General features: G+C 35.9%; 1 protein-coding gene across 1 annotated transcript in view; it reads right to left on the bottom strand.

The window, feature by feature from the left end:
- Positions 1–24,381, bottom strand: part of CFAP46 (cilia and flagella associated protein 46) — a 71,168-nt gene that overhangs the window by 22,195 nt on the left and 24,592 nt on the right. Inside the window, exons 19-38 of the mRNA XM_066554624.1 lie at positions 23,885–24,095; positions 23,372–23,521; positions 22,533–22,640; positions 20,849–21,030; positions 19,079–19,210; positions 17,583–17,748; positions 14,768–14,852; positions 14,522–14,660; positions 13,800–13,983; positions 13,205–13,368; positions 10,730–10,949; positions 8,653–8,775; positions 8,108–8,275; positions 7,603–7,751; positions 6,085–6,183; positions 5,693–5,822; positions 4,657–4,803; positions 3,163–3,363; positions 1,872–1,978; positions 881–1,063 (exon numbers count right to left, since the gene is read on the bottom strand). Of these exons, the coding sequence (XP_066410721.1) occupies positions 881–1,063; positions 1,872–1,978; positions 3,163–3,363; positions 4,657–4,803; positions 5,693–5,822; positions 6,085–6,183; positions 7,603–7,751; positions 8,108–8,275; positions 8,653–8,775; positions 10,730–10,949; positions 13,205–13,368; positions 13,800–13,983; positions 14,522–14,660; positions 14,768–14,852; positions 17,583–17,748; positions 19,079–19,210; positions 20,849–21,030; positions 22,533–22,640; positions 23,372–23,521; positions 23,885–24,095 (3,048 nt within the window). The remainder of the gene's footprint in view (positions 1–880; positions 1,064–1,871; positions 1,979–3,162; positions 3,364–4,656; positions 4,804–5,692; positions 5,823–6,084; positions 6,184–7,602; positions 7,752–8,107; positions 8,276–8,652; positions 8,776–10,729; positions 10,950–13,204; positions 13,369–13,799; positions 13,984–14,521; positions 14,661–14,767; positions 14,853–17,582; positions 17,749–19,078; positions 19,211–20,848; positions 21,031–22,532; positions 22,641–23,371; positions 23,522–23,884; positions 24,096–24,381) is intronic.

The following is a 24,381-nucleotide window of genomic DNA, read 5'->3' on the forward strand; positions in this document are numbered from 1 at the left end:
TAACAGTTCTTTAATAGGGAAGAATATAAAAAGATAAAATAAACAACGCAGTGAACTAAACCAACAGTGCCAGAGTCAGAACCCAGCCTGACACCCGGTGGGTCAGGGTGCTGGCAGCAGAACCATTGGAATTGTGGCTCAGCCCTCCTGCAGTGTCAGGGCTGGTTCTGCTGGAGCAGGGATGCTGGAGAAAGGTGCAGTCTCTGCCTCTGAAGATCCAGGGGAAGCAGAGGCAGCTGCTGCTCCTCTGGGAATCCCGTGGAGAAGCCGTGCTGGTGTTCCAGAATCTCCAGATTATATCCAGGTAGGAATGCTTGGCTCCTCCCTCTGGGCTCACATCTCCCAGTGGGATGCTGTAGCTCTTATCAGTCATGCAGTGACATTCAATAGCTGTTATCAGCAGATGTCTCCTCAGAGGGAGGAGCGGGTGTGGAAGAGATAAGGAAAACTGCCCACTTGACAGAAGACAACTGCCATACAGATGGCAAATAGAACACAATTTGCTTCGCAATCCAGGACAAACATTTCAACAGTAAGAACTGCAAAAGCTTGTAAATGCTAGAGAATGATTGGTGTGGATGCTAAAATATGTCTACAAATGGGAAGTCAAAAATCTGATTTAAGAGACGCAAATACTTTGTTTTGACCTCAAAAGAGAACAAAAGAGAACTTTGCCTTCAGTGTAAACAATTTTTGATTTTACAGTACGTTTCTGAATACGGAACACATGAGGAATGCAAACAGACATCTAGCATCAATATACAAAATCTAACTATGTTATCTGCTCTTTTCCATCTTAATTAGACTAAAAAATGTAAACAAGACACTTCATGGACTAGTTTAACCAAAATAAATTTTTTCAGTAGAGGTATATACTTACCTACAAATATTTGCACATTCCAGCAGTATTTCAGCACTGTAGTTTTTATGCCCATGATGAAGAAAGTCCTTCTCAACTTGAACTAATTTATTGTAGGATTCCTGTAGAATGTGTGGCAACTGAGCAGAATTGGCATCAATTGTCATATGATCCTGGGCAAAATTTATCTGAATAAGTGTTTTTCTGGAAAGAAAAATGGAATACAAGATAGCAATCAGAAAGCACAGGCTTTTTGAGAACAAACACATTTCTCTCTGCCTTCCTTTAAATTCTAAGAAGTCTACAAAAAGTACCACAATTGTGTGTTTTACAAATTATAGTAATTCTGAAAAAATCCAAATATTGTATTTTGAGATTAGAGAAGAGGTATCACTTGTTCCATGTATTTAATTATTCCATCTTACTCCTAATCAGTCTTCTAAGAACAGATGAACTGAGAAGACTGATAACAGTCTTCCTTTTCTAAAAAAGCTTCCCATCTATGGAAAGACAGGAGTGTAAGTGTTGTACACTTCTCTCCCTTCACCAACACATTTTAAGGTCTCTGTGCTTGTATTTCAGTAGAACTGAAATCATTGTTTAGTTTCACCAAGAACAGGCTTCTTGGTTCATGTTGAGAACAGAAGTCAATACGGTAGACTGCAGTAGTGTTGTGGGAGTGTTCAAACAGGTACCTCTGCACAGGCAAATATACAATGTACCTTTAGGTAACCTGCACTGCAAGCTATGCACAATAGGTTGTGGTGTCTAGTTTACCAACACAACAGGTAGTGGGGCTACATGCAAGCATTTGAGAAGGAAATACAGAAATTTGGAAAGAAATTGAAACTTTAAAAAACCAAACCACCACATAAATTACTTAGAACAAAAATATTTGAGAATTCACAGAATTTGCCATACTAAAATAAGACAGTATTGTAAAAAGTACATATACTTGCAATGTAGCTGCATTTTAAAAGCTTAGGCATATTTTAGAGAAAATACAGCTTACCTGGCTTCAAGGGATGCAATCATAAAACCCAATTCTGATTGCCTGTCAGGTCTCTTCAATAAAGTAGATCGAAGCACACTTACAGTGTGTTCCAATATCTCACAAGCCTGCAGGTAACACCAGAATTTTCGTAATTCTATTTTAAATGTCTACAGATAATAATAAACATTAATTTAGAAAGCTTAAATTTTGTACACAACATGTTAGTTATCCTGAAGATGGCTGGCTCTTGATAACTGTAAATAAGTCTAGAAAGTTTCAGTTACAGAATCACAGAATCACCAGGTTGGAAGAGACCTTCAAGACCATCAAGTCCAACCCAGCCCCAACACCTCAAATAAACCATAGCACCAAGTGCCACATCCAGGCTTTTTTTAAACACATCCAGGCATGGTGACTCCACCACCTCCCTGGGCAGACCATTTGAGTACTTGATCACTCTTTCCATAAAAAACCTTTTCCTAATATCCAGCCTATATTGCCCTTGGCACAGCTTAGGACTCTGTCCTCCTCTCTGTGTTATGATCACACATAGATACTTTGATGATTACATGAATGGTGCACATACATACAAGGAGAGAAGATGGAGCCAGATTCATCTTGGAGGTACATAGCAAAAGACAATAAATATGAGTTTAGTCAAAATCAAAATAATCCCTCTACACGACACAGCCTTGAACAGTTTATCAAGACAGGTTAGATCACCACAGAAATAAGACTTTATTTATGCTGAAACTCATGACAATTAAAGGTTTAACAGTAAATGGCTACTTTGATGTTATAGGGCTTTAGTTAAAAAAAAAAAAAAAGTGTTACAGAAATATCTTCCAGAATCTAGAAATAATATTTGTAAAACTATTTGAAACACTTGGGAAAGAAAAGCATAATAGAAAATAATACTGAATAGTTTGATTTTTATCGAATACAAAAAATAAATACCCCAGTGTTAACAGAACTGTTCGAATACAAAAGAATCCAGTTAAGAGAATCAGATCTCTGGGGGTTTAGTCATACATACTAGATTATAACTGGTTTTATTCCAATAGAAGAACATACAGCTTATCATAAAAACATCCTAAACTTCTGTGGGTAGAATCTCATTCTGAGTGTCCTGCATCTGTTTGGAACCTGTAATGTCTATTAAATGCTCAGAGAAAACAACTACATTTATCTACATTTAACACTGAATTTTGCTTTTATTGAAATGGAAAGGCTGTAATATTTCACTGAGAGAGAGCATTGCTGAAAAAAGCCCCAAACCACAATCTCCAAACCCAAAAAATTTCCTTACCATGCTCTGTTTTCCTTCCCCCTCCTCCTCTAGAATTGCTTCTGTTAGACTAAGGGTACTGTTATACCAAAATTCTTCATCTCCTCCCAGAAGCTGTGCTTTCTCAAGGAGTGCTTTAGCTTGTCTGTGGTTTCTTTCCAGGTTAGCCAACACAGCAAGTAAGTACAAGCACTTTGACATATCAGATAGGGCCCTCAGTTCCTAGAAAGAGAGAGATGTGTTCTATACGCTAAAAATCCACTACTGCTATTCATATTTTTGTCTGTCCATATTTTATATTAACCTTAAAGAAATAAAAAGCGAATGCTATTTCCCCAAGAATCTGATGAACTTCTTAGTTTTTCCTTATGGTACATCTACTTCATATTTCTTTCTGTTCCCATACCTTCTATTTCACCAGTCAAATAAACTATTTTTCTGCTATTATTTAGTATGTATATATCTGCTAGTGTTTGTCAGTGTCTGATGAAGAAATGTGATGATGAAAGATTTTTTTTTGTCAACAGTACAGATACACTAGAGATCCAGCAAATTCACAATGTTGCTTTACACTAGTTATAAGCTATATATAACTAGTCCTGTATAAGGAACAAATACTGTACAATATTTGTATACTAGCATACAGACATACAGGATTCTATTGATGAATTACATAATTAAAATTACTGTCCTCCCTAATGTATTTTGAACTTTCCTCAATACACAATGCTTAATTAATGCTTTATAAAGGGGCATGTATTATTCATGAATATCATTCATATATTATTATTCAAAGTATTCATGATTGTACTAAATTTACATGGGCCGTGTTTTCTTACAGGAGAAAAAATATTACACAAAATAACAGGATATCAATTACACTTTCTTTAAGTAAATGTTTTACTGCAATAATTATATTTCAAAAACTTTTATAATGAAGCACAGGGCTAAAGTGGAAAATGTTAGATATAGGGAAAATATCTGTAATGTATAATCCTTCATAATAATGAGATGTGAATCTGTTAGGTGGAACATATGGACACTTATTTCAGATCTGCCAGAACTCTAGGAAATAATTTAAATTTTATAAAAAAATTGCAGTAAATCCATAAGGAAGTTCAAAATTAAATAATCAGACTTTCAAATGATCAAAATATTGAGAGGATGGGACTAAATGCTCTCCCTCTCTTCAGAACAAGCCTTGAACTTTTCCCACCTATTTAAACAAATAAGGTTGAAATATACCCATACCTTCCAAGGCTACTGCAAAGCAGACAGAGAGGCTGACACTACTTCAGAAATTTATATAACCTTCAGACAACTCCCATAAAGTTGGACTGAAATGCCATATATTTAAATGTACATATTATAGATGTTGAAATGCAGTAAGAAATTGGTTTGGGGTGGTGGGAGAAGGCTTGGCTTTGCAGTTTGATTATTATTATTCCGACAAATAATTGCATTTTCCCTACACATGTTATTAGTGATTCTTTTTCTATTTAATTTGTATTGTACCTGAGTCGCAGCATGGGCCTCTGAAAGCAGAAGCCTTGCTGGTTGATACAAGCCTAGATGAATTAGTACTTCAGCTTTTTCAATCCACAAGTGAGGGAAAGAAAGTGCACTCAGTCCTTTTCCTGTTACTGCATTTACCTCAAAACCCTGAAAAAATTAAAGTATTACATCTTTATAAATGTCAAAAAACCTAGACAGAATACAAGTTGTTAACTGTGATATCCCACACCTCAGCTGTATTTGTATTTTCTAACTTCAAAATTTAACATTATATTACAAGAACAACAGGTAGTTTATGAGATTTGGATTTTACAATCCTCAAAAGGCATTGAACTAGTAAGTAGATACTATTTAAACTAACTGGATGACAGATTAACTACTTCAGATATGCTGCTGTCACAAAGTTGACTTTTGGTAATAACTAAAAGAGGAATAATATTTACAACAGCTAAAAGAGGTGAATTGAGAGGGATTAGTAATTAGAAAAACAATGCACAAGTATGGAAAAAATATACAAAAAGAGCAAAATGGTGTGATGACAATCCAGACATCAATGCCATAATAAAGAGCACAGTGAAGGTAAGCATTAAAGAATCAGTAAGGCAATTATCTTCTTAAAAAAGAGACAGGAAAGAGTGAAATACTTGCATGCCCTTAAAACAATATGTAAGCAGTAGCAAAACAGTACATGCTGATGTAATGGAGAAAGAAGAGAAAAAACAAGACCAAGAGTGAATACAGTATCTTTTTTGCTTCTCAGTCTTTTTTAATCCATTTGCATTAGTCCCCAAATCCATTTGTAGGAAAGTAGTTTTACTTTGTATGAATAAAGATTCCAGTCTTGTTTCTCCCTGATATAAATAATATGCCAGGCAAACCTCAGCTTCAGATGATTGCTAGCAGAATTTAGATAGCGTGCACTTTTAATTATTTTTGTGTTCATGTATTTCTCAAGTATTATCCAAAAACAAACTAGCAAGTGCATTAAAAAAGAGAAAGAGTAACTTAGTATAGAAACTGAAGGAGAAATAAAAACCTTTTCCCTTGAAGTAAGGATATTCTCATTCCTACTACCATTAAGCTGAGCATTTTCAAATAGTACTTTTCTTTCTTCTGTCTTCATGCATACATTTTTTTCTTTTTTCAGTGCAATCTCTTGCCTACACCTAAATCACAGGAACAAAAAAGTAAACTCAAGTATATTTGAAAAAGAATTCCATAGCAAAGTATTAGTGTGTTAGGAATCCTTACCATATACTACTCTGTAGATAAACACTAACCAAACTTGCACAGAATTTTAGGGCATAGCTAATATACCAAAGGTGTGTTCCGAGATAATTTTTTTTCACTGTTTTCCCCCAACAACACTCGTTAACTGTAGGGAAAACAGTCCCAAATAAATACCCCCTCAGCAGTGAAAATACATACATTGCTTGCTCTAATTCACTAATGTATACGTCTCCAGCAGCTTTCTCATGATACACAGATGCCTGATTCAGTTTTAAATCTGAGCATATCAGGGCAATTCTACAAATAAAAAGAAGAAATGTTTAAGAAACAATCTGAATCCTTCGTATGTTGCTTCATATAAGTACATTATATATACATAGCACTTATTCCCCATTTGTCAATCCCACCTTCTCATGTCTTGATTAATGCTGGCAATAACAAAGATTGTAAATAAAAGCAGGAAAAACTACCCATAAACAGAGGTCACAGAATCAAAGAATAGTTTGGGCTGGAAGGAACTTCTAAAGATATCTTATCTTTAGATGATCTTTGTGAAAGATGCCCTTGCATCCAATCTGACCTTGAACACTTCCAGGGATGGGACATCCACCAGTAGGCCCAGTCTAGTCCATCAAACCTGTATCACTCCAGCTTAATGGCAAAAATTATGTACTAAAACTACAAAATTATTTCTATGGTTTCACAATAGCATGCAACCACCTCCACCCTGCCCCTCCATGTGCATGTGCTAATCTACATTTCTGTCCTGATTAAAGAGTAATATATTCCTACACATCTGTCTAATAAAATATAGACATCAGGTCATAGATATATATAAAATACCATGAAATAAACACAAGTCTTGAGGAATCAACAAAAAAAAAACCCTGTCTGGCAAATCTTGGCTGAAAATAATTTCCTACCAGAAAGTCCCTTTTAGTCTTGTAAGAAAGCAACTCAGTAATCAATTGGCAGAGAAACAGGTGTATTTGTATACATGAATATCTACTCTGCTCAGTGGGATCAGTTTCAGGCATTTTAAAGATTCATTACGCGGTATTTCACAAACCATCAGAAAATAAGCAAACAATTATTGCTTATGACCGTTACTTATTAAGCAATCATTATTTAATACCTACCAAAAAAGCATTATAAAATGCTTTAACTAAAACAGCAAGAATTTCAATTGCATGCATATTAAATACTTTTAAATCACAACTTTTAGGGGTTAGCATCCATAAAAAATAACATAATTTTGGTCACAAAGACAAATCTCTCTAAAAATGCACTTACCAGGGCAACCTCTTTGTGCCCTTATGGTGGAGAATATATTTTTGATGCAAATAGGGAATCTGCCTTTTGAATACTTAATAGATAAGACTTTCACAGAAATTTGACTTTGCTTTTTTCAGTTAGATGACAATAAGGCATTTCAAAAAATTTTCACATGAAAGTGGTGTGACTTCATAATCTCATATGCTTTCCACATGGGAGATCATTGTTCATAACAAATAAATTTAGGGGCTTTGATTCCACAAACCTATTCACCAAAATTCTATTAAAATGCATTAAAAAAGAAAGGAAAATAAATAAAAACCCATTACAAATATAAAACAGTAAGTCACAAAAAATTCTTGTTACTATTTGGTGAGATATTAATGGATGGTCCACTCCATTCAGTTTCTCTTTTATTTAAAATAAATAAAGGATACAAACCGAAGGTGATAGAGATCAGACAGACTTCTACACTCCAGCACTTCACTAGCAATAACTTCAGCTAGCTGAAAGACTGGAAGAATCAAGTGGGGGCAAAAAATTTTCTGTAGTTCTTTTGATAAAAGGTCCATAAAATACAAAGTGCAAGTCTGAAAAGAAATTTTTTAAAATTCAGTCAGTATAAACATAATTTTGTAGAAAATAAATTTTAAAATGATTACATCTTCAGTTCCAAAATAAACCTGAAAAAAGGCATAAAGAAACTTTCTAGCTGAAAGAGCAGCAAGGTACACAGAAAGCTGGTAAATGTCTTCTCTAAGTTAGCTTCATTTCAGCATGCAGAGGACAGGCTAACACCTCGAAGTATTAATGAATACTACAATACAAAAGTATTAGGGACAACTGTCTGAAAATACACAGACAGAAAAACTAAAATAAAACCATTTTCTGGTACTGATTTACTCCTAAATAGTAAATGCTCTAGATTTTTGAGGAGTATACTTACAGGTTTTGGGAAATTATCCCAGTGAATACCATAACCATTTGTTTTCTGTTTAAAAGTATCTCTGATTTCATTGGAACAGGCATACTGGGCCCATTCTTCCACATTTGCTGGTAAGTAATCAACTGATTCTTTCCCTTTAGGTTTCTCCTTTGAAACAGAAACTTCAACCTATAATAACAACAAGAACACTTATGAGATCAAATTAATACTATTGGTGTTAAATATTCAGCTAAAAATGACATTTGCTTAATATCCTTTGAAGTTTTGTCAAATTTGGGGTGGTTTGTGGATTTTTAGACTCTGGGTTTTACAAAACAGCAGCATCTTGACCAAGGCAACAAACAAAAGAAAAAGTATTTGCAAATTCATGATCTCTCAAGACTGTGATCAAGAGTGGAGGAATGATCCACAGATTCACAGAGAAATTCCTCCCAAGTTATGAGAGTCGGTTCAGTAAAGCATCTGAACCATTCACCAAATGAGCCCAGGGAAACATCTCTAAGAAAGAGAGGGTTGTTTAAATTCCACAGAAAAGTGGGTCTTACTTGTTTATCTTTCTTTTTGTCCTTGTCTTTTTTAGGAGTTTTTGACTGCACTTTCTGATGACTTGTAGGTTGTGAAGTCTTTGAGAATGCTTTTGTAATAATCCCTGATGCTGACAATGAAACCTAGATTATCAAATAATTAAATTAATTTCAATTTGCAATATTAATAACAATAATAATCTCACTTTCCAGTAATAGTTATTATCCACTGCAAGACAGTATCTACAGCTATTAACAATTGTCACATATCATAGTCTGCTTGCATAATAGTTTTCTTCAGTAAAATAATTTCAGAGACTCCCAGATGCTTGAATTTTTTGTACAAGCATGGCAATGTAATTAAGCAGCAGAGCTGTCAAAAGACAAGATCATCTCTGGGATAAATACTACACTATCTCTTTTTAACTTATACGGTTGAAAATGCAATTCTTTTTTTTTTTTCCAAACCATTAGTCTAATTACCCTCATTTTCTAAAAGGGATGAATTTTATAAGGAAGCAATCTGCAAGACAGCAAAGTCACTCTGTACTCTTTCTGGGTCAGTCTTTTACAATGCTACTACTGAACATTATATAAAAAAAATTCTAAATATTTAAGCATACAAAAGAATTAATCAAAACTTTCTCTGTACAAGTGGGAGCACAGATTCTAATTTTACCTAAAATTAAAAAGAAACAAAAAAAACCCAATAACAAACAAAACCAAAACCAAACAAACAAGAACAAAACAAAACCAAAAGCCACATTATTTTTGAGAAGACTAATATGTTTTGCTGGAGGAATCAAGAGTAGAATACAAAATACGAAGCAAAAAATAATGCTGGATACTCAAAACAAAATAAAATTTCAAATTAAAGGTGACACATCTTTAAAAAGTCAGAGGCAGCTGAATTTTTTAGAAAATATTTTAAGATCTACTGACTTATTTATGGAGTCCTACTACTAAAGAGCCTGCTTTCAAGCAGATGTCTGCAGTCAGGTCTGCTTTACTTTGTAAAGCCAAAACAAGGTATCCTGAAGTACTTTAATTCCCTTAATACCACATGGTTATTTCTTTTCTCATAACACTGTTCAGCTGTAAATATGATTCTTAGAATTACTATCATTATCTTACAACTGGCACTGATGGCAGCATCAACTCTAAGTTTTAGTTTTAATAGCTTATTCAAACAGTAGTACTCTCTTCAGGTAGTTTTTTCCCCTAGTAAGATGCATAGCCAAGTGCTGGATATTAAAAGTTATGCTTGTGTAAATTTGAAAACATCAATATTCCATTTTTACTTTGCAGATTCCTGTGTCACATCACATGTTAAACTGATTTTTATTTTATTTTAAATTCTTGCTCATAATTACCACAAATAAGAGGTAAAAAGTTGCAGGCTTTCACTTCTAATTGGAGTAAAATTATACACAAGCCATAGCTTACCAATCTACTTGGTAGGTCCCAACTGAGACTGTTCCTATAATGATTTGTTGCATTACTATTATCAAGTACATATTTAGTCCCTTCAAATATTTACTTAACATATAATTGTTTTCCTATGATCATTGCTGCGATTCTGAATAGCCATTTCAATTGGGCATGTCAATGAGAAGTGACGTAGATATTATAGATTTGAAATGCTCTAACTATGAAAAAGTAATTAGAGAAATCAATCAGTGAACACTGCCAGCTTCCACAATCCTTTTCAGTCCTTTTGATTCAATTTCACGAAGGTCCACCTTCAGAACTGACAGAAATGTCTTCAGTATGTATTCTGCCACAAGTGAGATTCCTTAACAAATTAAAAATACAAAATTTGAGACATATTGCACAAAACATATGAATGGACTCCTGAGAAACAATGGCCCACTGCTTCTACCCTTAGTGTCTCCTCTCCATTTTCCTGAGAGAAACGATTTTCTTGTTTAATCCTTAAACCTGAGAAAATACGCTAACTGCACCATATAAGAGAAAACTCTAAGGGCAAAGTTAAACACCAAATGAATAGCTGCTACCATAATTACATGAGGAAATGTGAAATATACTAGCTACATTATTATAACACAATACAATATATAATCTCATATAATCTCACCTGCCAGATACGGATGACACAGGCATATGCCATCAAACAGTGCTGCTGATGAAAAGAAGATCCATGACCAGAAAATAAAGCCATTAATGTCTGTGCTCGAAACAAAGCTTCCAGTTGTTTAATATTACTCAAATCTTCCAAATTCATTTGGGGCGTGGCACCATTTGCTCCATTGTCCATCTTAGCATTTTCTGTAGGCAACAATTTTGGTATAGCATTGCTTTCTGTTAAAAAAAAAACAGCAAACACATGCTCACAGTGACAGCATTGTAAAAATATATTTAAAAGTTAAAATTTCTGAATTGAAAATGAAAATATTTAGGGGAAAAAAAAGAAAAATGGAAATCTATCTGCTGAAGATGTTCTTGTTAAAGTGATGCAATGCTACTTGTACCATGTTTTTAATCAACAATGTAACAGTTCTGTACACTAAATAATGTAAGCCTGATAGAGAAATTACATCCGAATAAGGCTGGACCAGATGATCTTCTGAGGTTCCTTCCAACCTGGGCTGTTTTATATTTAAATCTAATTCCCCTTATTATATTACTTGAGTTTCCATTAAGAGCTTTGCAATGATAGTAATCATAAGCAAACTGGTGAAATTGGGTGGGTTACAGAACTAATACAAAAACACTCTTTGCTGGGTTCAGAACTGCCTGGATGGCTGGGCCCAGAGAGTGGTGGTGAATGGTGCTGCATCCAGCTGGCAGTGGTGTCCCTCAGGGCTCTGTGCTGGGGCCAGCTCTGTTCAATATCTTTATTGATGACATGGAGGAAGGGATTGAGTCTTTCATCAGTAAGTTTGCAGATAACACTAAGCTGGGATCGTGTCTTGATCTGTTGGAAGGTAGGAGGGCTCTGCAGAGGGACCTGGAATGGTTGGATGTATGGGCTGAGTCTAACAGGATGAAGTTTAATAAGTCCAAGTGCCCAGTCCTGCATTTTGGCCACAATAACCCCCTGCAGCGTTATAGCCCGGGGACGGTGTGGCTGGACAGGGCCCAGGCAGAAAGGGACCTGGGGTGCTGGTCCACAGCCGGCTGAACGTGAGCCAGCAGCGTGCCCTGGGGGCCAAGAAGGCCAAGGGCATCCCGGCCTAGATCAGGAATGGTGTGGCCAGCAGGAGCAGGGAGGTCATTCTGCCCCGGTACCTGGCACTGGTGAGACCTCACCTCGAGTGCTGTGTCCAATTCAGGCCCCTCAGTTTAGGAAGGACCTTGGGACGCTCGAGCATGTCCATAGAAGGCAACAAGGCTGGTGAGGGGCTTGGAACACAAACCCTGTGAGGAACGACTGAGGGAGCTGGGCATGCTCAGCCTCGAGAAGAGGACACTCAGGGGTGACCTTATCACTGTCTACAACTCCCTGAAACTTGGTTGTGGTCAGGTGGGGCTGGTCTCTTTCTCCAGCAGCACTGACACAACCAGAGGACACAGTCTCAAGCTGCACCAAGGGAAATACAGGTTGGATATTAGGAAAAAGTTTTTTACAGAAAGGGTGAGAAAGTTCTGGAATGGCTGCCCAGGGAGGTGCTGGAGTCCCCACCCCTGGGTGTGTTTAACAAAGCCTGGATGTGGCACTGGGTGCCAGGGTTTATTTGAGGTGTTGGGGCTGGGCTGGACTCGATGATCTTGAAGGTCTCTTCCAACCCAGTGATTCTGTGAATTCTATGAAAACTTAAATCACCATAGGACTGTAAAAAAAACCACAAAAAACAACCCAACAAATCCGCTAACAGAAAAGTATGAACAGAAGGTTGTTACTGTTACTAATCAACTGTGTGATAAAGACACTGCATATTTATCTTTCTCAATAAAAACACCAGAGGTACTCGTCTGATCCATGTCATCTATCCACACAAAAAAACCCAGCAGAGCAGATGTTCATTAATGCCACACAGTTCAGTATGGTTCCAGAAATCAGAAACTTTTTTTCCCAAATGAATATCAGAATCCTATCCTATCAGATAGGTCACTAAGGTCATACCAGTAAAAGTAGATATTTGTGTGGAAGGAGCAAAGAATTTTTACAGTTACAAAGTAGTTGAAGCCATACATCCCTTTGAGAGTAATTTTTGAAAAATTAATGCTAAGACAAAGCCAAGGAAAGGGTAATGGACTTAGGTACCCAAATCTTGCCATAGAAACTATTTCCTTCAGTTTCATCTGTCCCTCCACAAGAACTCACTTGAAGCAAACTGTCCAGCACTGCTTTCTGGTAGCATCTCACATCTCAGGAATCCCTGTGTCAGAGGGGTGCAGTATCTTACTATATCAAAAGACTGAGGGTAATTCTCCATAGCATAACACAGAATTCACAAATAAACTGAACTTGCATTGAATAAATTGACAGGAAGTGCACGAGAAAATACAAGCAAGCTTGTGCCATTCCTTTTGATAACTAAGCTGCAAATTTAAAATCTCACTTGTGTCTCCTGCTGAGAAATTGCTCTGAAGGAGAAACACCCATTACATACCGTCCTCTTGTGAGGATTGCATAGGGAATTTCATACAAAGCAGAAGATCTATTGCCCACTGCAGAGGTTTAACAGCATCATTGAGGGGAAACTGATTACAATATAAGCATTCAGCAAATTCCATCAGGTAATCAACTCTCTGCCATTCATCTTCTTGTTTCTATAAAAGTAATAAAGGAGGAATTAATTTGTATTTGTTTATGTAAACCATCAAAATTATATTCTAAAGTTGCACGTAGTCTTAACAGAAGCAAAAAATAGTAATTTGACATCAAGCAGTTTTATTGGCATCACATAATCAGAATTATGATAAACAGAATGTAACAGGAAACTCCACCACCAGTTAAAACTTCATTTTATTAAAACCACTTACTACTCTTAGACATTTTTCTTCGGAAGAACTCAATGAAAATTTTACTGGATATAAAGATTCAACCATAGAGAGTTTTCCTACTGAAGAGTAATCTCAAAGTTATAAAAAAGCAAGTTATAAAAGTGGCTTCCCTACCCACTCAGGAACTTGCAGTCCTATGAATCACTTGAGAAACATCATTCTATCAGCATGAGAACAAACAGTAAGAACTGACAAACCTGCAAAGCAATTATTGCATTTTGAAAACAGCTTAACTGTCCAACAATACTTCTGGAGACTGTTACCAAGTGTCGCCACATATGTGACAAGTAATCTTCACTTTCATGACTGGCTTTCTGAATGGCCATCGTAAAATTGCATCCCGATCCTGCCCTCACTGTAGCCATAAGTTTGAAAATCAGGCTAGAAAAAAGATCAAACAAATTACAAATTACTTGCATCTGTACCTGTAAAGTTACTTTGTGAGTAAGACACACATACTAGCTCATATCTATAGTAGTACAAAGATGCAAAGTTTATAAACTGGCATAAAGGGCATGAAACCAACTCAGACAAGATTATATAAACAGCACCCTAGATAATTTTGTTTCCATTTAATGAAGAAGGGTTTGCAGTTAGGAAAACTAAAACTTCTGCTATATAGCCACATTTCATGCATCTATTTGCTTGGGAAGTAAGATACTACTTTTATATATGTTTTTAAAAAATCAAATTTACAAGTATTATATTTACAAGTATTACCAGATTAATGATAGGAAGCACTGTCTATGTGTGTCTTTTTCATGGAAAAGACACAAGAATGTTTTGTGTTGTAAGGGCAGGCTACTTAAAAGTAATCATAATACTTTCCCAATGCATATAAAATGAAAAATACTCAAAAGTTTTATACTTCTTAAGAACTAAAATGCTTATTTTAATAAAAATAAGTCAACTAGCTTACAGTTTGTGTCTTGTCTGAGGCAAAACTTGGATAGCTTCATCCAGGAGTTTTAGTGCTGTCTCCCAGTCAGCTTTATCAGCATAGATGTGGAATAATAGACCATATAAGGAGGTTCTTAATGTCAGATCTTCCTCAGCACCTTTGAAATATATTCAAATGATTTATTAATATACTGCAGAATTGGAATAATGATTACAAAATACTGGGTTTTCTTTTATTACCAGATTAACAGAAGGAAGAACATGCCTGGGAGAAAGCATCCAACTGATAACCCAATATTTTGAAAATCCTTTGTAATCCACTGATGCAAAGGACATGTATCTTTCTTTTCCTTAAATAAAAAAACAAAAAACATCAAAACACAAAAAAACCAAAACAAAACACAAAAACCCCTTTATCTTTCAGTTAACATATATCTCTAAGTATTACTGAACTTTTGTTTTGTCTGTGAACCAGTCCATATCATTGACATGAATAGTATCTTCATCATAGTAACCTATAACTTAAAGTTTCTTGACCAGATGAAAGCCACAAGCATTTCTCTAGAGTGAGTCCTATACTACAAACCAATACAAAAATAACCAGACTTAGTAATATTAACTTCCTTACACTCATTAAATAACATTAGATCCTGAAGTACTCTCAGAGAGTCACAGAGTAGCTGAGGTTGGCAGAGATCCTACAGAGCTGTCTGCCTACATGCCTGCCTAAAGCAGGCTGAACTCCTCACCTGTGAAAATTTGACGATCACGATTCTTACCCAAAGGTCAAAGACCTGCTGTTTCCCTCTCCTCTACAGCACAATTCTGCATCTTCAATGAGAAATTTACTGTCTAGTTTCTCAAACAGATTCATATATGACACACTAACCATTAAATACATGTAGGATGATGCTAAGAAGTTAACTAAGCTGTAGCCACAACATTTGGGTAAGTATTACATTAGCATCATCAAAGATTTATCAGATTTGGTCTAATAAGCATTTACTTCCATGAAGGCACAAAGTTTGTCTAATTTAGTGGCCTTCTACAATGGAGTGGCTGCACCAATGGACACGAACTGCGGATGTCATCCACTTGGATTTCTGTAAGGCCTTTGATACAGTGCTCTCTAACCTTGTTGCTACTGAGTTGGACAGAGAGAAGTTTGATGGATGGACTGTTCAATGGATAAGAATTACAGTCACTGGCTCAATGTCCAAAAGGCTCAGTGTCCAGAGGAAACCAGTCACAAGTGGTATACCTCAAGGGATACCAATACCAGGGATACTGGAACCAATATTGTTCAAATTTTCCTTGCTGACATAGCAAGGGGATTGAGTGCACCTCCAGCAAGCCTGCTGCTGACACCGAGGTGAGTAGTGTGGTTGACTGATGAGAGGGAAGGGATGTCACCTAGAGGGATTGACAAGCTCAATGAGTGGGCCCAAGGCAACCTTTAGAAGTTCAACAAGATCAAGTGCAAGGTCCTCCACCTGAGTTAGGGCAAACCCCAGTACCAGTGCAGCCCAGGGGACGAAACAAGAGCAGTCCTGTGGTGAAGGATTTGGGAGTACTGGTAGATGAGAATATGGACATCTGCTGGTAGATCCTTCTCCAGATATGACTGCATTTAAAAATGGACTAGTTATCCTGGTCAAGGATCACTGGAGATCAGTTCCTGCCTCCCACAATGGTTCCTACAGGGTATATGTATTTTAAAAACTCAGTAACTCCAGAAATAATCAAATATAGAGGACTCTGTTAACAGGAATTTTTTTCCTTAACTGCTATCAGCAGTCACTCACTTCTAACTCATAAGAATTACTAACATTTGCAGACGAAAAAATACCTATGCCACCTGTAACTGTAAATTTTCATTATCTACATATAATTACTTTTTAATACTACTTATTAAGGATTCACTCTGAAATTATGCTGTGGTGGAGAGATAACTATATACACATAATGAAGTATTCCTTTTTACTGGTTTTAAATGTATCTCTACAAATAACAAACTTTAGGACTGTGTCTATGGGCAATTACCATTATGTATCTAAACACTGTCAAAGTTCCATTGACCTCACAATTATCACTGTGCTTTTAAAGTACATATTGTACTCATCAGTTCCTACACACCCAGAATAATCAGGCCAGTCACCATTACTGATTATTTGTGATTTATACACAGCTTGACAAGAAAGCAAAGTAAAGGTTTCTATTCTTGTATTATCCTGCTTGATGATCTGAGATGCAGACTCATATTTGTACCACTAAGCTTGGATGCAAAAGTCATCAATAATTGTGCCTATGGAAATATACAGCAGCTCCACTGACATGTAAATCAAATCTAGAGAGAGAAATGGATAAGCTCCATGGAGTTTTAAAGTAAGAAAAGTTGTAAATGCACATGGAAGTTTCAGTGGGCAGAAGAAATTCCACCTGGTGAGATGTGTTATATGACACACATCACTTGCATAGTGTTTCAAGAGGATAACTTCTTTGGAGTACACATGCTGTTCATCACCAATAAGTATTTAATTTTACCATAAATTCCCAGCACAGTCTAAATTTTGACTCCTTCCTACTGCCAAAGTCCTAAATAGTCTGTTAAAAACCTGAAGATATGAAAAGTAAAACTTTTCTTTTACAGGTAGAAGAAATTTGAGTCTGCAGGTGGGAGAAACCTTAACACAGTCAGTAACTTTTTTTTTCCTGAGTTAGTGTTTTAGGATCTATTATCATATTTTCCAAATCTATTATCATACTTGCCAGAAGTGGCTTTTTTTTCCTGGATTTTGAATATTTTCTAAAAATTATTTTTTTGTAAGCTTCATGAAATGAAACACTACAGTGAAAATCAGACAGCAAATTACTTTGCAGAAAACTGTTGAGAGTTTGACAATTGCCCAAAACCAAAAGAATCACCAAATCAAATACAAGAGTATGTGACTGCAGGTAAGAAACCAGAAATGTGTTTATGACAAATAAGTCACTTTTGCCTCTTAGGAAAAGTATCTTGAAGTTTCTTTACCATCAGCTCCAATCACTAAAAACAAGCAATACCTATTAGAAATTCTCACCTGTTTGTTTTTAGATTCTGCTTTAATTATACTCTTAAGAATTATTTTGGTAGGTTCTTTAAACTGTTCTCTGTCATGTGGTGAGCCTAGCAAAGGTAAACATGCGTTCCAAAAGTGTGTAGCTGCAAACATTACAAGGGAATAATTTCCAGCTTCACCTGCATGCCTGAAGAAAGGGAAATAGAGCTTTATAAGGAAAACCAGCCACACTTTAGCTCTAATAAAGAATTTTACCTTTAGGAACATTTGGGTTTAGCTGATCTATGGATCACCTCAGCAATGAGGACTTAGCATAAGAGCTTCATAGAAAAGCTATTTTCCATTTTTATATACCAAACAATTTCACACACTCAGCAGAACTAGGAATAAATAAGTAATATTAATGATAATAATTATTTTTACTGTATTTCTGCATAATCTTAGCTCAAGAGCATTCATTTAAACAATAGCAGAAACCTCCTCAAGATGTTCTCATTGAAATAATGTACTTTATTTGGCTTCCTATAACGTTAATGTCTCATTCAAAAAAAAAAATTAAAAATAAAATATAATAACTATTACTGTATTATGGATTTTGCTTAGTATAGTACCACTGTAACACAAGTATATGGCCCAAATGCCACTAGCTGCATCCAAGTTGCTTTGAGCATATTTCTGCAAGTGATATTTTGAATTAATAAAAGTTAATCCTCCATATTGTGACACACAGTACTCATCTGAGTGAGAATAAAGCTTGGCATTTCAGTGAAAAATTACAGATTGATGTAATGTAATCACCAATTGAATAGTGTCACTGTTTAAAAAAAAGGCAGTTTTTTGAAACTGTCAATATGATCACCCTCTAGACAGCACTCTTTAGATCACATTTAGACTGCTATGTCCAGTTTTAGGCCACCCAATACATGCCAGACACAGAGAAACCACAAGGAGCTCAGTGAAGGGCCACTGAGATGATCTAAGGACTGGACTGCACTTGCCTTGAGAAGAGGGCTAGCTGAAGAGGTGGCTTTAGGAGCCCTAAGGGGAAGTTGCTCAATAACCTAAAAAAGTTATTGAGAAGCAACAGTCAGGCTCTTCCCAGTGAATGGCAGGACAAGCAAGAACATGCATAAGTTAACACGAGAAAGGTTCAGAAATGTCCCCAAGGGTACAACCATGCAGCGGAGCAGGTTATTCACAGATGCTGCATGTCTCCATTCCTTGAGGTTTTCACAGCCAGACTGGATGAAGCCCTGGACTGGCCCCGCTTTGAGCAGGAGTCTGAACTAAATCCCTTCTGAGGATGGTGTGATTCTCTGACACTATAAAGTCAGCTATGTGGAAAGTAGTTGATAAATTTACTGAAGTGCAAAAATCTGGCAAATCCTTTGTTAAAGATTCCAATTTGCAATTATGTTGATTTTTATCAGTCTCAGGAGAAAATATGATGATCCCCAAAACTGTAACTAAATATTAGATTTGTTTTATGTTAGTTTTCTCTCAACATAAAAACATACCTGGCACTCTGAACAAAGGTTTGTGATGCTGCTACACGCAGATGTTTTCTTCCAGACAAATTCTCCATTATGCTCTTTCCTTTTATACAGGCTGCAATGCTTAACATTTCTTGTCTCACGCTGTTGCCAAGCCTGCATAAAGGCAAACATTTCAAGAAGCGCTAAGTCTTACAGGGTAAGATCATACCAATTCCTATGAATGATATATTCAAGTTGCTTCTATATAGATGTCCCTTGTTTAGGAAGTTACAAATCCTTTTATTGAGTTTTCTTTTAAAATTAGAAAACATTTCAAAAACAGAGTATTTTGTGGAAAAGTAGACTAAAATATCTTTTTCACACCTCTACAGAAAATAACTGTGAAATCAGATTTTAAAAAACTATTATCTATATTCAGCAAGGAAAGAACAGAGATTTGTCATTTTCTCCCTATTTTTCACTACCGTACCAAAAAAATATTAGGTCTAAGTCCAACTTATACACTAAGCAATTAAAACCAGAAATCAGGAAAATTAGACAATTTTTGATACTTTATTTTGAGATTTGTCATGCTTGTGTCTGGTAACGTATACCCAGGGCTCTGGAGAAATTTATATGGATCCCACTCCACTACATGTAGAAGAAAACAATATAGATTTCAGTTCCAGAGTTAATCAGTTAAAAATTAATACACAAATAAATTGATACCATTGGTTAATATCATTGATCAATAGCACCTTAGTAGGAAAAGAGTAAATACGATTTGCAGGGGTTTCCAGTGTCTCTGTCACCGAGCGCCGCCCCCGCAGCAGCGCGGAGCTCGCCCCGGCTGTGCCCACGAGAGGGCGCCCCTGCCCACAGCAGGAGCTCACCAGGCGAAATTCAGCCTGTAACCGCCTTGACCACAACTCTGCACTTTCCGTGGAAAAACTGTCCTCTCTTCTCTGGAAATAGCATTGGCAATACATGACTGCACAATCAAACATTTTATCCTTCATTAGTTTGACTTCCTACATTCAGAAAAACTCCTATTAAATGGAGCTGATTCTTTCCTCTTTGGATAAAATTAAATTCTGCTTTTGGAGGAAATTCTTTTTCAAAATAGAGAGCTCAAAGGGCATCACCTTTTTTATAATAAAGGACTCCACCAATCAATAGATCCATTTATAGGTGCTTTTTTTTTTTTTTTTTTTAAGCCAAGGTTCAAAATATCAGTTAAGGAAGAGACCGGGCTTTTAGAGGAATTAGTTACATTCCTATTGTACCCACCCACATGCACAGATGGCAATTTAGTGCTGTCAGACTACCTGACAGCAGAGCCTGGAATACAGGAACTGCTCATATCTTTCATCACCCCCAGCTTCAACTTGGTCCATGAACTACATAGCCCTTCAGTGTATTAGAGCCAGATGAGCACTGAAAGCAATTTGCTTCATCAAAAGAAGTAGAATCACCTATTTTCTGCTTAGAGATTATAAAAGAGTCAAAATATTACAATTTCCAGAGATCATTTCAGAGCAGCGGTGCCCCCGAAAGACACCCAAACACAGAAATGTACAAGCTTCTGACTCCCTTGGATAGCAAGTTTCATCTATCTGAATGAGGTCCAGAGCCACAATCTGGATCTCCCACTGCCTTTTACTTTCATTTTCATCTGTAGCTGCACAATTTTTTTGGAAAAAAGATTCCTCCATTTTTGTTTTGACCAGACACATTTATCCTCTTTACTTTCTTCAAAACTTATAGCAATTCAAGTACATTACCATATCATAGGAAATTCTATATACTTACTCACTGTATTTCTTAATATTTCTGTTGAGGACAAAATTCTCATCTGATTCCAAGATCCTTTTGGAACAAGTCATCACTCTTTCATAGTCTTGTGATACATATGCAAAATACGTAAGTCGTGTCAGTGTCTGCAATTCCACTAAGGAATCTGACCAACTGCACTCTAAAGCCAAATCCAGTAACTAGGATTAAAAAAAAAAGGTTAAAATTGGAGGTTTTTATATGCTTTTTTTTACAACCCACCTGGGCATGGAACAAGTATATGATAAAACCATCTAGAATATGAAAGAGCTACAAGTACAATCAAAATATACAATGGAGAGGCCTCATTCACTGTGTAGTAAGTATTAACATAGTGTGTGCAAATCCAGGTATAATTGTGCATGCCTTCCGGCCAGAAGTGTCTGCCAGGACTTGTCCTATGTCCTCAGTCATCTTTCAAAAACCAGTGGAATAAGATTTTCAAAACTCAGAACCCATTTTAGTTAAGTCGAAAGTAAGAATGGGACATAGAAGCGGTTTTGCAACAACCAGTAACTGTAATAAGTAGTTGCTATGTATACTGTTATATATGTGGCAGCTCAGGAGAGCTTGGGCTCCATAATCTTAGAGGTATTTTCCAACCTAAACATACATACATATAGATATAGGTCAGATCATTTCATATGTAGTTTCATTATAGGATCTAAATGTTTTCATTTCATTTCTTTTGTACATGTCAAAGGTCCACCTTTTTAGGATAGTGGTAATTGTTAATTAATTGCTCCAAATGAAGATACTACAATACTGCTATATAAAACTATGCCAGTGAATTGATAGCTAAAGTTAACTCATAATATTTGACATAAATCTGTACACCAACTAGAATTAGATACCTATTTACTCTTAAGGACCTAGTTCCTAGTTGTCAGTAATAGTTTGTTGTTGGCCTGCCAACCTGCTAGTTTTATTTTACAGTCAATCAATAGTAACCATGTGTAGTTGTGCTCTACCTTGTAACTGTCAAAAGAAAATTTGCTCTAATGTGAAGTTGTCTGTTGAAATGTTGAATGCTTCTAATACAAACCCAAACCTCCCTGCAACTACCTGAAGAGGCTGGAGTCAGTGTCTTTTCCCAGGTAACAAGCAACAGGACAAGAAGAAACAGCCTCAAGTCACACCAGGGGAGGTTTAGGTTGGATACTGGGAAAATTCCTTCACTGAAAGGGAGTCCCCATCCCTGGGGGGATTAAAAAGTTGTGTGGATGTGGCACCTGGAGACCTTGGCAGTTCTGGGAGAACAGCTGGACTCCCTGATCTCAGAGGGCTTTTCTAACCTAAACAACTTTAAGCTTCTATCAAGTTTTCTCCAGAAGAAAAATGAAAGGTTAGAAGTATGGTTCTGTACAGAATTCACCTGAACCTGTTATGCTCATCTGATGATTACTGAAACAATCTGCCAGAGCAACATAAGCATAAACTGAATATTTATATTCTAATGGTATCTGATCTTTGGATAAATAAAATTATTCTGTCACAAAAATCTCCTTCCTGCCATAAATATTTCATCTCTTGGTTAAAGAAAATAATGGTACAATAAAAGATTCAAAAATAATTTAAACTCTATTTAAAATTGAATTTGAAATCAAATTCATAGTACACAATTTCTTAAAACTCAAGAGCTTATAAAATAAACCCTAAATACCTGAGATAAGCTAGGAAGAGTGAAATCCATGAGACCCAAGCCATTACATGAATACATTTCCAGACCAACAAGAATTCTCGCCAGAGGATTTTGCACTTCATCATTATTCTAAGCAGAAATAAAAAATTCACATTCAGAGATTTTTTTTTGCAAGTTAATATTATTAAGGACATTAATTGAGATGATGATGATGATGATAATAATACTATAATGTTTGAAAACCTCAATTTGCTCTAAGCAATTCCTGCTCTGTACTGTGTCCTTAAAATCCTTGGTTTTTGTATGTATATATTTTTAATTAACACTGTGAACTCTGAACTACTAGTTTCAACACTAAAAGCCCACATCAACAATACAGTGAAGGCAAATTTCATATGCCACTGAGAGTTTTCAGTTTTAAAGACTCTATAAAATAAAAATATAAGAATTAAATATTTCTTTCCAGCTTACTAGGTCTATAATGTATATATATAAAGAAGCCATAGTAAATGTTGACATTAATATAGCTGATTTTTCTTAACATTTTTAATGCAGCCATTTTATTATTTTACATTTGTGAATTCAAAATCAATTTTGCTCAACAGTCATCATATGACAAACATCACTATGGTAGCTAACATCATAAGGAAGAGTTAAGAAATGTAGACTCACTGCTATACCCAATGTGAAAAATTTGCTGTGTTCTGCAAGGAACTGCAGACAAAATTTATTTTTACATTATGTTCAAATATACAGAAGAAAATGTACCTTGATAATTTCAGTCATTATTAAATGAATTTATGAATTTAACTTCTCTCTGTAAAGTTTCAACATTATGCAGGATTTCAGGGAAATCATACCTCCCCCTGAGTCCCAAGCTGATGTCTGATCTGCTGCTGGTTTAACTGCTTTGCTTTCACCCAGGTAGCAATGATCTGTTGTTGTGTAGCAATAGAGACTTTTTCATTAGGTTTGGTCCCAGTCATTGCATTTAGGGCAAATTCACAAATCTAAACACCAAGAAGAGAAAAAAAAAAAAGTGAAATACAGGAGAATGTGGAAAGTTTCTTGTACGTTTCTTGTATGGAACATGCTATCCATTAGTTATTTTTAGATTATTGCAGATGCATCTCTAAGCCAAACAACAGCTGCTTTAAGGCAACCCAAGGCAAACAGAAGTTACAGTCCTCAAGCCCAAGTTGGTAAGGAGCTCCAATGTGCATTTGGGAAGGATTTGTGGTGACAGAAACTGTAAAAGAAGGTAGCTTTTTAAAAAAAACAAACAACTTCTACTCTTGAATTTATAGGAATTCATTCTGCTGTAATATATGACAGCAGAATGAAAGGGACTACAAAAAATCAGGGGTCTGCACCTCTAAGGCAGCTTTGATGTCAGGAAATCCAGTAGGATCTACTGAAAAAGACTGGATGACATTTTCTTTTTCCTGTTTCTTTGCTGCAGCTTTTCTGCTACTCTCTACTGCTGTATCTTCTATCTTCTCAGCAGGTTTTGGCTTCGGAATCCAAGAAATAATTAGGCCTCGAGCCAAAGCATTACATAACATCAGTAAAATTTCAGTACTTCTGTAGAAGAAAACAAAAATCAGAAGCGCAAACTGCATCAGATCAAAATAAAAAGGCAGGAATAAATTTATTGATTTCAGGAAGTAAGCATTACTTGAAAATCTAGTTTTTTCATAGAAAGCATAATTATGGATATTACCCAAAAAAATCTGCGTGTTGGTAAAGCAGTTTAATGATTAAAACTACAAAACCCAGAATCAATTTTCAGTTAACATCAATTTTTCTCATATGAAAAGAACAACTATTTTCTAAAAAAGTATCCTAAACCAAGCCCTTCACATTTTTT

Source organism: Molothrus aeneus, chromosome 8 (genome assembly GCF_037042795.1).
Source record: "Molothrus aeneus isolate 106 chromosome 8, BPBGC_Maene_1.0, whole genome shotgun sequence".
Classification (NCBI taxonomy): Eukaryota; Metazoa; Chordata; class Aves; order Passeriformes; family Icteridae; genus Molothrus; species Molothrus aeneus.